Raw genomic sequence first — 16,887 nt, 5'->3', positions numbered from 1 at the left:
TATTTAGTATGCTGTCTATTAGGCTATCTGTTATAGCTATGCTACAAAATAGCCATATGCTAGATTAGATTCAAATACAATACAATACAAAATAGCCATTAGATTTATTATTAGATTAGATTTTATTATTAGGTAATTTTTTTATGACCTCACTTATGTTTGTTGCAGGTATCCGTCGAAAGTCTTCGTAGGAGACACATTCTGCTACTTCTCGGGGATGACGTTCGCTGTCGTCGGCATCTTAGGTCACTTCAGTAAAACGACGTTATTATTCTTTATACCTCAGGTATTTAACTTCCTTTATTCCTTTCCACAACTGTTCCGATTTATACCTTGTCCTAGACACAGATTACCAAAATTCAATTCGAAAATTGATCGCATGGAAATTAGCACAACGGTATTCAAATATTCAGATTTAAATGTTTTAGGGAAAATAGTCATAACCGTATTTCGAATATTTAAGCTTATCAAATGGCAAGAGAAGGACGGCTATGTGGTGACAAATAATTTAACTCTCATTAATTTGGTTCTTTTGTACTGCGGGCCATTGCACGAGGCTAAGCTGGTTACAATTTTGATATGTATACAAATATTCTGCACTGGTGTTGCATTTGTGATAAGGTATCCTTTGGCATCTATATTTTATGATATATAGATGATATTGTGATAAAACTTTGTTCATAATTTGGGAATAAAGAATAAAAGAAATTTAAGATAATGATTAAATTACATAAAAGTTCAGAATATAGCATAGAAATTTTACGTGTTTACTTTGGACTGAATGACAACTCATGATGTAATGTTCAACTCATGTTAAAATTTGATTATTGTACATTTAAAGACTGTTCGTATTAATAACATATTTAAAGATTTGTCTATTCATGGTGTTCCAATGAAAATTTATATCCCTCTTAGGTTGAATTTCTCATATCCAGTTCAACTCAATGTTGTTCTGAAGCTATTTCCTTGTGGCATTTTTATGATTAACTTTTTAGATGGGAAATAAGCCACAATTAAATTGAAAAAATAATTTTATTAACGTTTCGACGCCCAAATCGGGTGTCTTGTCAAAATACATTGACAACTACACCCCATTTGGGCGTCGAAACGCTAATAAAATTATTTTTTCAATTTAATTGTGGCTTATTTCTCATCTAAATAGTTAAGCAGTTCAACTCAAGTTTTAAACTTTACTTCCGTCAAAATTTAGACGTTTAACTGTAGTTCATCAAAAGTTCAGATTAAACTTGAGTTGAACTCGACATGAGAAATCGGCCCTTAACCTTCGGATGACCAAGGAGGGTAAATTTGCACCTCAGCGTATGTTTTTCTTTAATAAATTCAAAAGTATTTTCAATTTTTAACTCATTATTTTTTTATTTGACTTTAATATCATTCTAGATATCCTCATATTTTGAAATAAAAAAAAAATCCCTATATTTACGAATAAAAAATATATTCTGAAGTTGATGTTTAGTAAAATACCGTCTATTATGTGGAATTAAAAGTAACACTGCGCGTTTTCAAAAACTATTTTTAGACTGTGGTGCCTGTCATGTACGAATCATGACATTCCTGTCTGCCACAGTTAGTCATTATTATTATTTCCTGGCGTATATTATTATAGTTTCTTAGTATTTTGTGTACATATAAGATATGGCCCGCAAATATCTTACTGAGGCTGAGTTACAGGAAATTGTTACTGCTAGCGATTTTTATGATGATATAGAAGATGAAATAGTATCAGAAAACGAGGATGTATTGTTAGATAAAGATTTAAATGCTGAAAACATTCATTCCATGTCATTTTTGACCTGGGGTCATTTTTTACCCCCGTTGGTTATCCGTGTAACAAAAAAAGGTTGGTCATCGGAAGGTTAAACACAAAAATTGGTATTATTTAGATATATTAATTACCGATAAATCACTGTTTTAAATTTTATAAGTTTCTTCTTCTTCTTGTAGTTGCTTCTTCTATCGGGGATTGGCTATCATCACAGTTATCCGTACTTTATTGGCGGCTGCTCTGAAAATATTACGAGGTGCAACTATACCACTCTCTTAGGTTTCTCATCCAGGAAATTATTCGTCTTCCTATTGATCTTTTACCTCTAATTTTACCTTGCATTATAAGCCTTAATATCTCATATTTCGCACCTCTGGTAATGTGGCCTAAATATTCCAGCTTTCTTTTTTGATGTTCTTTATGATCTCGCAATTCTTTTGTAGCGTTCTTAACACTTCTGCATTTGTAACTCGTTGGATCCATGGTATTTTCCAAATCCTTCTATACCACCACATCTCAAATGCTTCCAACTTCTTTATATTATCTACTTTAGTGTCCAGCCTTCCATTTCATACAACAAAGTCGAGAACACTTAGTATCATAAGGATCTTATCCTCAGCTCCAGAGGAAGGGCTCGGTTAACAAAAATTTGTTCATTTTTATAAATGCTTGCCTTGCAAGTTAAATGCCTGTCCTGATTTCTCTACCTTGGTCATTGTTTTTATTTACCCAGGTTCAAAGTTTAAAAATTAATAATAGTCCACAAATGTTTAAATTAACGATGTTATTACTCGAAATGACTTCTCCGGAATTCCATACAATTAGGTAGAGGTCACGTCATTTGAGAAGGCACTAATTTGCATATTATTGCACTTGTATAGAAGACAAAATTTGAAGTTTTTCCTAAGCCACACCTTAGCATTAAATAATTTCAATACTGAGTAGCAAAATTCAATGTCAGTAACCAATTATCAACTTTTAAGACGGTTTTTAGACCATTTCTAGATGCGACATAATATGCTTTGTGCCTTCCCACATGACCCCAGAGGAATAATCCAAGGGATTGAAACCTGGATATCTAGGTGGTCATTATTTATTTGCCCCTCATCGACCAATCCATTGTGTGGAAAAACGTACATTTAAATAATCGAACCTGAACAGCCTAATGAGAGAGTGCATCATCTTGATGGAATATCTGATCATCTCACAGGTTATCGTCGTTTTTTAAAATTTCCGTGATCATAGTTTTTCGATGTTTTCAAAATTCTATAAACACTAGTGCGTGAAACGCCATAGCTACAGATATTTTTCTGATAAACTTAGGATCCACACATGGCCCAAGAATGTGCCACTTTAGCCTTGATTTTGAACTGGGCCTTTTATTTTTCGTTTGGTGTTATTGATTGAATTCATACTTAAAAATTTGTCAATTATGTGTTGTACGTATTGGTGCTTAAAAGAAGAAGTAAACAACAAGAATATACCAACAATAGCGGATAGGAAAATGTGAAACGCACGTCTTGAGTCATACACAATACATATGCAACACACAATACACAAATACAGTACGAATACTCCCACATACAGAATCTCGTAAAGCATATAGAAATAATGCAGAAACACATAAAAATCAGAATTCGGTGTACCATAGAGCTCTAACACTTCCACCCTAAGGTTTTTTCAGCTAAAGCATGGATGTTCCCTACAACACTATTGCCAAGTATATCAACCTCAATTTTGATAAGATATAACCTCCTTAACATCTTGGAGGTTATACACATTTTCAACATAATTTCTTTAATAATCTTTTTTGAAAACAATTTCCGAAGTGGAAACAGAAACGTCAAATTTTTTAGGTAAAAATGTAATTTTCGTTATAATCAACTGGGGTTGATCCCATATATAATCACAATATTTAATAATGTATTTATATTTCAAAAACTATTCATTGAGTTGTCATGAAATACCAAAAAGTAACACTGTATTATTAGAAGTCGTTTAACGGTTCAATTAGGGAATCGGCACTAGACTGTTGAACATTGTGCCTACTTAGATCTTACAATTTTTCTTGTTCTTTTTTGAAAAAAGCGTTGACTATAAACTGAAGAAAAATGTCAAGAGGTTATTTTAGTATATATAAATTATTATGAGCATCTAAAGAAAGAAAAAATAACAGGGACCCCAAGTAAAAATCAAACGGAAGGGGCAGATATTGAAACATTACAGAGTTGAAAAAAATATAGAGATATTAATGAGTTTGTACAGAATATAATTATTTTTGTTAAATTGCACCCAAAATCCTAAAAGGAAACATGGAATAAGTAATAAAATCTGAAAAGACCGTGAAGGCAAATGTATCGTATGGGATTCCTATATAATTATCGAACTGATTCTTCTTTCTAATGTAGAGATGACTCTGTCTGTTTTTCTGATGATCTACTCGTTTGGTTAGTCAAAATGCATCAAAGTTTTACAATATCTCACCCTGAATTACATTTGATATTTGAGATTGTTTTGTCCAAATCTGAAAGATTTATGGAAACCAACAACCTCATATTACGCGTACTTGCAAAGTACGCTTATGCATGTTGATTGACCATAAAGAATTTTTATCAGAAGGGATGAAATATTTTAACTCAATTTTTGTTTTAATACCTAAATACGTTTTGATGTTTTAATTTTAATTAACCATTTTTACTTTATATCTTTTATGAAGTATGCAGTGGTACTAATAGAGTGTAATAGCTGATTACCAATTTAGTACCTAAATAAATTTCAGTTTATGGTCAGTGCACTAATTTTTTGTTAGCATAAATTAATCAATAGGTAGAATTGGAATCTACAGGGATATTACTTTTATCTATAAATGTTACCGATAGAGATTTACGTTACGCGCCAGCTAAGAAAAACCACTAGGTTGAGAATTACATTTCTTCATGTTTCTATCTTAGAACCATTTCATTTGTAGCAGTAGCTCCATCTTTACTCTCCATCATTTATATCGTACTAAGTTTTAAATCTTTTTCTTTGAGAGCTTGTTTCCAATTTCACTTTAGCACTTTATTTCCCACTAAGACGTCATCATCAGAATATATTAAGCACCGTCAAATGTTACCCTGTAGTTTCTGATTCCTGATACACTGAGCCCTGATGCAATCCTACTTTCACATGAAATTTATCAGTCCTTGCAACACTTGTTACACCCTAATGCATATATCCACAATCTGGGACTTCTTTTTTATTGAGTACTTTCCACAGAATCTCTCGAGGAACTTTATCATAAGCTTTCCCAAGATCAATTAATGACATACAGCATTTGTTTCTTTATTACTATATCTTTTCTATCAGCTACTATACTGATTATTTCATTCATAGGAGATTCTGACCAATAGAAAGCTACAGAAATAAAAATTAAAGTGATAATTTTTGATAATATCCCGTCGTCAAGCATTACTTCAGATGCCCTTCGTTACTATGCAAAAATGAACATTCAGTGACATTAATGACAATTAATGCTTTACAACTTGTCACAGAGAACACCAAGAAACACGTTTAGCAAATATTCAGGTGAAGATATCGACAAAATATTAGTTAAAATTATTTAAAAAGACAGTTTTATTCATGAAATAATCTTAGCGAATTACCCTCGATCTCCAAAATTATTATCGACTTGTTGCCCTCGTGCCACTTTGACATAATTTTACTCCCCTTCGGGTCGTGAAATTAAAACTGTCAAAGAGCTCTCGTGCAATTAGTACTGATAATTGCATCTGTTATTGATCTGCCTTACATGGCATTTGATTCGCATCAAAAATCCTGTTATCCAACTTGTTTTCGTTATATTCTCTTCTAAAGCTATGCACACTTTTTCAGAAATACCATTTCGGCCAACTGGTTTATCCTTCTTTATTTTTTGAAGTTCTTGAGCAACTTCCTCGTATGTTATTTTGGTGATAATTGATATTGCTACCTCTGTTAGTGCTATAACCAAAATCCTGATAAACTGTAGTTTTATATAAGATCCTACATTTATAAGCTGTCCAAAGTATTTTTTTCATCACTTTTTGACATCCTTTTTGTGAACCATTATAACATTTTTCCTTTTTTCCCCTTTTTAACCAACCCTGCTGCTGTAACCCCTGATCTCGACTATCTCGAAAATTTACGGAAATAATATTTTTGATTGGAAATTTTTAATATGATTTAGGGTTTTCGTAAGTAGAAAGGTCACTTTAGCTGATGTTTAATTTAGCACAGGCACAATTCAAAAACTTGCCAGCACTGATTAACGTATAGGATATGCTGCATAGTTTTACCAGCACTTTAAATGTACAGGGTCATTAATAGGTGTGATAGAGCTCAGTTACCAAAAATGTTATTTATCAAAATTGTAGGCAGCTTTAAGTCTTATATTTTAAAATTAATTACAATGTTATAAGTTTCTACAAGAACGATCGTATTGCAGCCATAATGATTCGTTTTTGAACTGAAATGAAGAGCAATTACCCTGAGGTGATAAAATAACTAGAGGAACCAAGACAACGATATAATTCACAATTCTATCAACCAAAAATGACAACATATGACAAGGTATGAATGTAAAAGGTGTCATCCATCGAAACTTTAGAGGATAGAATAAGCACAGAGGAAATATGGAACAGAATGGAAGTAGAATGCCCAATTACAAAAAAGTTGGAAAACAGAGCCCTGCAGTATACAAAAAATGCCAGAGCACAGCTGGTCGAAAAGAATAGGTATCCGCCGGAAAGAAGACGGAGAGAAAAACCTGCAATGAGATGGAAAACTTACGTAGGAAATGCTATGATAGATAGAGACCTCAGAGAAAGTGACTGGGAGAATAGAGTGCTGTGGATGAAGAAGACTCGTAATGAGAAAAAGCCGAAGAAGAAGAAGATAGCGCTAGATAATTTACAAGAAAGAGGGCATTAAAAATTTCTGCTAGAATGAGTTGAGTCAACAACATCTCGGAAAAAACAGAAAAATACAGAATAACGAGAAGCAAAGCCAATGGAAAACAATTGAGGCACTCGGAGCAACAGTGGTCTAACCCCAAAAACGAAGTTTTGGGATAAATGGAATCTTTGCATTCGTACTTCCATTATGCTTATGGGATGGCGCTACAAATTATGTAGCGCCATTTATCCAGATATAGAGGTAGGTTGTGTAGACCCATGTTGATCCGAAGATTTAATGTTGCTGCTTTTATTGATATAATAATCTAAAAACGCTCAATTTGTGGCTTAGGTGACTGTTGCTGTGCGCGTCTCAATTATTATTGCTTAAATAAAAAGCTGGTGAATATTGACAATGACAGACAAAAATTATAAAATAAAACAATAATTCTACAAAAAAAATAGCAATAAAAATAATTCTATCAAAACTAGAATTTGAAGAACTAACGAAATTGAAGAAGAATTAAAGGGGCAAGTTAGCCATAATTCCCAATATTTTAAAGGGGTTACAAGCTTTTCAGTAACTTGTCTTTTTATAACAAATAATACTTGTCTAACAAATTATAATGTTATATAAAAAATAAATCAGTGACGTGGCTTTTAAATTAGGGATTTTTATTTAAAAAATATGTAGTTTTACCTGACACTGCATTTAGGCCAGGAACCGAAGCTTTTCACCTCGCAATTTTTACAGAATGGATCGATTTACTTGAAAATTTGAGAATAAGTAGTGGATAGTCCAAGGATCAAAATCTATATGATGCCGAAAGGCGCTTTTACCATGGGGGTGGTTGCCACCCCATCTTGGGGGTGGAAATTTTTTATTATATTTTGACCGCAAAAGTTGATAAAAACATTCATTCTAAGCAAAAAATGTCCTATACGTTTTTTTGATAAAAGTAATAGTTTTCGATTTATTCGCTATCGAAAGTGTTAGTTTTGTATAGAAAAAAATCAATGTTTTTTGATATACTTACTCATTTACGATTCACTCAATTTTTGCCGTAGAAAAATTTTTTCAAACCAACTTCTTGGAAATTAAATAGCCTACAATTTTGTATTTAAAAATTTTTTCGTATCTCTGATGCTAATCTTTCTATTCTGAAGAAAATGGACTATTTTTTACCAAACTACAAAAATTGGTTATTTGCTTTTAAATTCAGTTTTTTAAATACTAATCATTCTAAGCCAGTCAAACTTCTAGAATCTATTAATAATACATAAATAAATAACAATGAATAAGGTCAATGACTAAAAACACCGCTAACTTACATTATTATGCTTCCAATTGGATTTCTCCTTTTTTTTATCAAAAACATATATTAATTTTTTAACCGTAACTTTTTTATTTTTCATCTTAGAAAGTTTGGTAAAAAATAATTTTGTAGGTTTTTACAAGATCTATAATTATATTAGTATTAAATCTTTTTAAAATCCTCAGTCGCAAAAAGAGGTGACTTTAAAAGGGTTGGTAAAGGTGGTTTTTGCATGTATTACAAGTTTTAATTGTCAATAGCTCACTCAATTTTTGCTATAGAAAAAATGTTTGCAAACCAGGTTCTTGGGAATTAAATAAGCTACAATATCATATTTAAACATTTTTTCATATCTCTAATGCTAATCTTGCTATTCTGAGGAAAAGGCCATTTTTTCCAAACTACAAAAATTCGTTATTCATTTTAACTCCATTTTTTTTTAAAACTAATCATTAAGCCGGTCAAACTTCTAGAACCTATTAATAATACATTAATAAAAAAGACCAAATAAGGTCAATGACTAATTTTAATTAGGGTGGTGATTAGGGGGTTGCTTGCGATCAGTTTTTCGCTGAAAAAATAGGGACTGACATTCTTTTCATTATAAGTCACTTAATTTTTGAGCTGGAGACCTTTTTTTTTACTTCTGGAGATAGATATTTGTAAGTACAGTGGAACCTCGATAACTCGGATTAATCGGGACCACGACCGATCCGGGTTATCGAAAATCCGAGATAGCCGGAGAATATGGTAAAAATTAATAAAATACGGTATACTTACAGATAAACTCCGTTAGAATTGAAATAACATGAAATATTTTTATAAATATGCACAGTACATATTACCTACTCATTACAATTCTAAAAAAAACACCAAACCCAAACAATACAAGACACACAATACTAAAGACCATTGTTTATAAAAGAATTTTTTAAATAGTCTTTCCTAAACAATGCTGACAGTTTGAAATAAAAAGGAATAGATACTACAGACAGCTGGCTGTTGTTTCTGAGGCGTGTACTATGAGTAATTTTTAATCTCGTGTTCAAATTACACACATAAGTACACGACACAGAGAGTCTAGACACATTATCTCTCAAATATTATATTACATACACTTTTATTGTTGAAAGGATTGTCTGATAATTAACTATTTTGATTGGAAATAAGCCACAATTAAATTGAAAAATACAAAATATTGAAAATCAAAATGTTTATCTGATGAAAATCGGTCCGGGTTAGCCGGACTTCCGGGTTATCGGGGGCCGACTTATCGGGGTTCCACTGTACTTTAAATTAGTTTGACCAAGTTGTCCTCGAAAAATGCATAGTTTTCCCGTCGTTCGACTTTGAAACTACAATATTTAGCATTTGAGGAAGAAGAGCCAACATATAATACAGTATAACTCGATTACTATTGGCCTTAAAGAAAATAAAAAAAAACGGTTTTGTTTATTTTTTCAAAAGGTACGTTTTTGTTAAGTAAAGTTGTTTTGATTAAACGAAAACTTTTGGAGTTATTAGCAGAAAACCTATTAAAAACATTGATTTTTTCGATATAAAACTAATACTTTCGATAGCGAATAAATCGAAAACTACCAATTTTATCAAAAAAATGTATTGAATGTTTTTTGCTTAGAATGAACGTTTTACCAACTTTTGTGATTAAAATATAAGAAAAAATTTGCACCCACGAGATTGGGTGGCTACCACCCCCATAGTAAAAGCGCCTTTTGGCATGATATAGATTTTGATCCTTGGACTATCCACTACTTATTTTCACATTTTCAAGAAAATCGATCCATTCTGTAAAAATTGCGAGGTTTTTTCCTATTTTAAGCTTCATTACTTGGACTAATTTAAAACTTTTAATTTTGTAACTAGATATGTAATCACCTCAGGGACCGCAGACGTTCGGATACAATAAGCGTCTCTTTGTAAAGACAATGAAGTCAACTTTACTAAGTAACAAGACATTTACTCAGCACACACCACACATTACACTATAATCTGATTGCGACTGGCTGAATGATTAATACCATTAAAGCCATTAAGAAAACTAGTGAAACTTATGTAAAAATGTGAAACTTAAATATTCCTACAATTAACTTGGTATCATAATTTGGCAATCTTAGGGCCGGTTGTTCGAACGCTAATCAAAAATGATAATTATCAAATATTTAATTACTGTCACCAACTGTCAATGTCAACTTTATTTGGGTTGCTGAAAAAATAATTATGGATTACAATTATGAAATTAGTTAATCAATTATGTTAATAATTGTTATGTTAATTGATTAACTAATCTCATAATTATAATCAATTATGTTTTCAGCAACCCAATCAAAGTTGACATTGACAGTTGGTGACAGTAATTAAATATTTGATAGTGATCATTGCTGATTAGCGTTCGAACAACCGGCCCTTAGTAACTTATTTAAGGGATCTATTGGGATATGTAAGAGATAGGTATGTTTAAGGAATTTACTGACCTTTATCACGCTAATAAATTACTTTGCACATGAATTTGATGGAATATTGCATTATTTAGTTGGTCCGCTACGTTATTTTACAAATTTTGCAAATATATTTTCTAATTATTTATAGGTATGTCGGGCTTAGTTATATTTATATTTTACTCATATTGCTGGCTAATACTTTGTACTGTATCCTATTTTTAAAAATTGTTACCAAAGAAAACACAATCTTATCGTAAATTAGATAAAAAATTCTAAAGTAATAACCTAAGTTCATGCATTATAAGCCGTAGTGTTCTAAGTGTACATAATAGAAAATATTTTTATAGTTGCTTATAATTGTGACAAATTTTTAAATAATTGTTAAAAATTGTAATAGAAATAAACAAATTATTCCTTGTGTTATACGATTAGTTGCCTACCTTACCTTTTAGAAATTATAATAATCTTCTGTTTAAGTACGTAAACAGGATATCAGGTATACAGGGTGTTTGGTAACGAATGGGCCATAGCTTAACCTTGGATCACTGATGTTAAAATAGGTCGATTTAAGCTAACTTACTTTAGTACAAAAGTTGATAATAACCGAAAGACAGGGTGTCAAAGTTAAACTTATTTTATTTATTCCTGAATAACAACACGAAATTTGGTAAGCGGGGGTTTTTGGGATGAGAAATCTAAATTCGACCACCAAAAATTATGTATTACCCATATAGCACACAACGTCCGATGTACGTCCATATAACGTACATTTAAAGTCCAAACGTCCATGGACCAAAACTGTACGTACTATGTACGTACATTACGGGACGTCCATTGGACGTTTGATTTCAACGTACATTGGACATCCATTTGTGGTCCATGGATATTTTACACAAAACGCGACTATTATATTAAGTCCCAATACAAACAAAATGAGAATCTTCTTGACAACGTTGTCGCTCTTCGCGCTATCGGTCGTGAAAGGTAGAATTAGGCAGGTACTTTTAGGGGATTATCGCTGTTAATTGTTGTGGAATACTGAAGGAGGGTTTATTTATGATAATTCACAGAATGGCAAACCAGCTTGTAATATACAACAACCGTACTGACTCTAAAAATAGTTTGGAACAGAAACAGAACAGAGATTAAACCTCTTTTAATGTGCATGCTTCCTAGGGCGTCATTATCTGAATCTCGTCTTTATGAAAATACATCCTGTGATACCTATATTTGTGTTTTCTGTTTATCGTGCAAGTGCAGTCGTGCATTAATGAAGTTCCTAGTTCCTATAATAAAGTATATATTATAATGAAGTTATAGTAAAGAGAAATAAAAAAGGTCTTTTGTGTAATATTTTTAAGTATAAGTTTAGTATTATAAGGAACTATTTCCTATAAAGGCTTTTTGCTATGTATTCACAAAATTATGGATACTAGATTGCTTTCTGAAAAGTGCCCTACAAATTTCCATAAGACGTACATTGAATGTACATAAGGTGTACACTGAAAGCTCCAATACAACGTACAATGTACGTTTGTAGCGGACGTTCTATGGACGTCCAATTTTGTGAACTCTGGACGTTCGTTGGACGTCCATCGGATGTCCATTGTACCTTAGCGGGACGTCCATTGGACGTTCCAATGTACACAGATGTACGTCCATTGGATGTCCATAAAACGTACTTGTGCTATCTGGGTACCCAGAGGGCGCCACATACGTCTTTCACTCGCTCATTTTAATACGTTCAATTTTTTTTATTACCCACTCTACATAGTTTTTGAATCAATCGAGATAAACGCATTTTAAATCAGCGATGCAAAATAATTTTTTGCATAATATGATTGTAGTTACACCCGAAAAATAAACTTACTTACTAAAATTAAACCATAATAGTTTCCAAAAATGTATTGCAAATTCCTTCAACTGGAATTTGCCATGCAATGACATAAATATGAGAACTTGCACAATTATTATGGTTTCAAGATTATTTTTTAGTTGTCCAGGCCCGCCGGCAAGGGGGTCAGGGAGGGTCCGCCGACCCCCCTAAACCTAACTAACCTACCTAAACTGTATTAGTTTCTGGAAAAGGCTAGTCGGTATCGAGCAACAAACATTATTAACCATAGGGTTCATTCGTCATTAAGATTAGAGCTGGGAAGTTTAGTTCACTATGTGGATTTCGATCTTTCGATCTCGCTCATTAAAATGAATAGTACAAAAGGGTAGTTCGTTTAGTTCATTTAGGTAGTTCACTGATTCATACATACTATTTACATTGAGATGGGAGTATCAAATATAAATTAGTTCAAAGTTTCAAAGTAGATCAATCAGGAACATTTTACCCTCAGGGACCCTCCATCGCATCTCCATCTCATTCTCATAAAATGAAAAAGAAAAAGAACCCATAACGCAACCTTTACTTCTATTTCGCCAGTAGGTCGTAACTAAATCCATCAAATGCATCAAATCAAATAATAATGCATCAAATCAAGTATATCAGAAGATAGATTATCTGGTTTGTGTTTGTTAAGTGTACACATACAAATTGTATTAAAAAATAAACATAATTTTATAAACAAGGTTATTGATAATTTTGGTCAAGATCGAAGGAGATTACAGTTTTTATTTACCGATGAATCTTTTTCAACGAAAACATTTCGTTTATAAATTCGCAAAAGTCTGTGTGTTATTGCGTTGCCGCTCCTGCAATACTCAGATCAGATTTATCGATGGATTCTTATGTAGTTTTTTCTTCTGGATCCAAATCTGAAAACGGCATTTCGATATTTCTAACCGTCTTCGAGATAATCGACCCCAAAGTGTAAAATGTGACGTCACAATCGAGTTATTTCCTTCCGACACACTACACGTCCAGCTGAAATCGTTGCTATTAAGTAGGCTAGTTTTTTAATCTCGATTTGTTAAGCAAAGCATAATAGGTTATTTACATTTGAGTTTGACACTTCGTGAATGTCAAACTAAATTTTAAATTAAGTATTAATAAAACATTAATGGCATTTAATAGTGAATTTAATTATTATATAAAATAAATAAGATGTTCAAAAATACAATTTGAGTATATTTTAAAAGCAATAATTTATTAACAGCTTCAAAAAGGTTAATACGAGTATGCGGCCTCCCCTTTATGATAAATGGACTGTTCCATTTGCTATGAAATTAAAATATAGTCGGTTCGCTAAACTCAACACAACTGGCTAGTGATTTTAGTAGGTAATTTTTTGTTTTTGCGAATTTTGCCAAAATTGACAAAATTACTAATTATTTAGTAATTATTAACTAATTAGTAATTATTTTTTGCCAAATTGGCAAAATTATTGACTAAAATCACTAACTAGTTGTGTCTGAGTTTAGCGAACCGACAGTATATGAAAGAATATTGTTTGGTATAAACAATTATGGTCTGATATGTGCAATTACATCTTTCTAATGGAAAAAAATATTTGAAGATTTTTCTCAAATTATGGATACCAGCAACATTTTCATTTATAACTCTTTTATTTTTAATTCGATGAAGAAAAGTTATTCTTCATAAAAAGCTCTTCATGTTCTAAGATTTATGATGCAACCATCATCTGTAAAATTTTATTAATTTTGTACGAGGTATATAAAAAATATGAATTTCGATCAAGAGTGAACTGCCTTTAAAGTTCGTAACATTTAAATTAGAATGATATAATTGCACATTAAAACATAATTATTAATTCTAAACTACTTTTCATAATAGCAATTTTCCATATTATGAATTAAAATACGTAAATAAATAAAGTTTTCGTTATGATATGAAAAATAATTTTCAGCTTGTTTGTATTTTATATATGATTATTAAAATATAAATTTTTCTTGTTCTTTCATTCATTTCTAGAATAGAAAAGCGATTTAAAGATTTTGACCCCTCCTAAATTTTTTTCTGGCGGCGGCCCTGGGTGTAACTACAATGACTTATGCAAAAATTATGTTGCAACGCAGATTTAAAATGCGTTTATTTCGAAAACGGTTGAGTTTAGGAAGTGTAGTATATCTAAAATTTAAGTAAAAATATTAAGTTTTGATTCAAAAAGTTTGTAGAGTGGAAGATAAAAAAAATTGAACGTATTAAATGAGTGCAGAAAGACGTATGTGGCGCCCTCTGGGTAATACATAATTTTGGTGGTTGTTTGTAGAGTGGGAGATAAAAAAAATTGAACGTATTAAATGAGTGCAGAAAGACGTATGTGGCGCCATCTGGGTAATACATAATTTTGGTGGTTGTTAGCTTTTTTTATTGCATAGTAATGATTTCATTTTATTAAAAGTGCTTCTGGTCATCTCAATACGTCGTTTTATTTCAAGGGTGTGGTCCCATTGTTCATTTAGCTCACATCCCAAATAAATGTATCTCTATTTAGTATTTTCTCTAAAGCTTTTCTTTTAACGTAGATTTTTTCGGCTTCAATCTTGTTCTTACTGACAATCATGATTTTTGTTTTCTTTGTGGTCATAGCCATTTCATACCTCTTGCAATACTGCGTAGTACGATCAACCAAAATTTGCACCTCTCTGCTGTCTACAAGGAGTATTGTATCGTCTGAATATATTATGCATCTTCTGCATCTTCATTGCCTAGCCATTTTTTTCTGGAATTGCCGTAATTCTGATTTTGTATCTACACAGCTCAGTTAGTAGGTTTCTCTGCGCACCAAGTTTTTGACTTTAACTCGATTTCATATTTAGTGGAATACTTAAGTATGTAGTCCCGGTCAATCCATTATACAGGGTGCGCCAAACCTCTGGTCTTCTTTGATTACGGCTAAACTATGAGATATACAAAAAAATGTTTATAACAAAACTAATGTGTATCAAAGAGGCCTATATTCTAAAATTATTTTTGATTATACAGGGTGAGTCAGAACGACGGTATGAACTAAAGTTGTATTTTTTTAAATGGAACACCCTGTATATTAAATCATTTTTGAATATATTATTAAAAATATGAAAAATTTGTATAAGGTCTTATGGGTCTAAAGTTAATAATTTTTGAAATATTTACATTTTTATTGAAAAAAATGGTAATATTTATAGGGTTGTGGATTATGTTTCCAAAGAAATAAAAATTTAAGTGATAGGTCAAAATTTTTAAAATATAGTGTTATTTTTAAATAATTTAATATTTTTTACTTTTAGCCATAAAATATACAGTGTGATCACTATTTGCAAATACAAAATTTTCTCATTTTTTTTAAATGGGACACCCTGTATATTAGTTTTGCATTTTGTAGTAAATATTACAACCTTTCTTTTGGTATAAGGTTGTATGTACCTAGCATGTTTCGTTTTGTAGATATTTAAAAAAAAAACTATAGATTCTACGTTTTTGCGGATTTTTTATTTAAAAATTTTTTTGCAAAAAAAATAATTATAATCTGGTTTTAGAAACATACACTAAAATATAAAATATGAAAATAAAAACGTAATTAAAGATTAAAATAAATACAATTGCTAGTACAATTCAATTGAATTTAATAACTTTAAATTATTTTACAAAAAATATTTTACCATTTTAATGAATGTATAAATTAGTTACTAAATTAAATAAACAACCAAATTTTAAATCAACCGTAGTAATTTTTCTACTACAGCAACTTTCCTGTACCAAATTAATTGTTAGTTAAATTGTATTTAGTTAAACTTTTAATTTACCTTTTAAATTTACTTACATACATCATACATCTTGAGAATATAAAAATTATTATAAAGTATGCTTTAAAATAGCTGAATGTTAAATGTATCAGCCAAATTATTTATTAATATAAATAGTATTTACTGATGTCACAAAAGCTGGTAATACTTTTGTAGTTGAAATTTTTGTAACAATTTTTTATATTTTAAATTTTAATTTTTTAACCGAAAAATTTTTGGATATGACATTTGTTTTGGTCGAAACCATTAGAAATTATTACCAGCTTTTGTGACACGCGTAGGTACATAGATACTGTTTACTTCTTAATATACTTCCATAACGTTCATTTGTTTCAAAGCATACTTTATACGTTCTCAAGATGTAGGTAAATTAAAAAGTTATTAACTGATCTTACTCGTAAATACAATATAACTAACAATTAATTTGGTACAGGAAAGTTGCTGCGGTAGAAGATTACTACGGTTGATTTAAAATTTGGTTGTTTATTTAATTTAGTAACTAATTTATGCATTCATTAATATGGTAAAATATTTTTTGTAAAATAATTTAAAGTTATTAAATTCAATTGAATTGTACTAGCATACGATTTATTTTAATCTTTAATTACGTTTTTATTTTCATATTTTATATTTTAGTGTATGTTTCTAAAACCAGATTATAATTATTTTTTTTGCAAAAAAATTTTTAAATAAAAAATCCGCAAAAACGTAAAATC

At 30.9% G+C, this 16,887-nt stretch overlaps 1 protein-coding gene across 1 annotated transcript in view; it reads left to right on the top strand.

Annotated features, from left to right (window-relative positions):
* The window catches only part of LOC114349173 (UDP-N-acetylglucosamine--dolichyl-phosphate N-acetylglucosaminephosphotransferase), a 41,881-nt gene extending 30,984 nt beyond the window's left edge, over window positions 1–10,897 (top strand). Inside the window, exon 4 of the mRNA XM_028299562.2 lies at window positions 169–10,897. Coding sequence (XP_028155363.2) covers window positions 169–655 — 487 coding nt within the window. The 3' untranslated portion in view covers window positions 656–10,897. The remainder of the gene's footprint in view (window positions 1–168) is intronic.
* The last annotated feature ends 5,990 nt before the right edge of the window (window positions 10,898–16,887 follow it).

Source organism: Diabrotica virgifera, chromosome 3 (assembly GCF_917563875.1).
Source record: "Diabrotica virgifera virgifera chromosome 3, PGI_DIABVI_V3a".
Classification (NCBI taxonomy): Eukaryota; Metazoa; Arthropoda; class Insecta; order Coleoptera; family Chrysomelidae; genus Diabrotica; species Diabrotica virgifera.
This window is presented reverse-complemented; position numbering and strand designations above follow the sequence as displayed.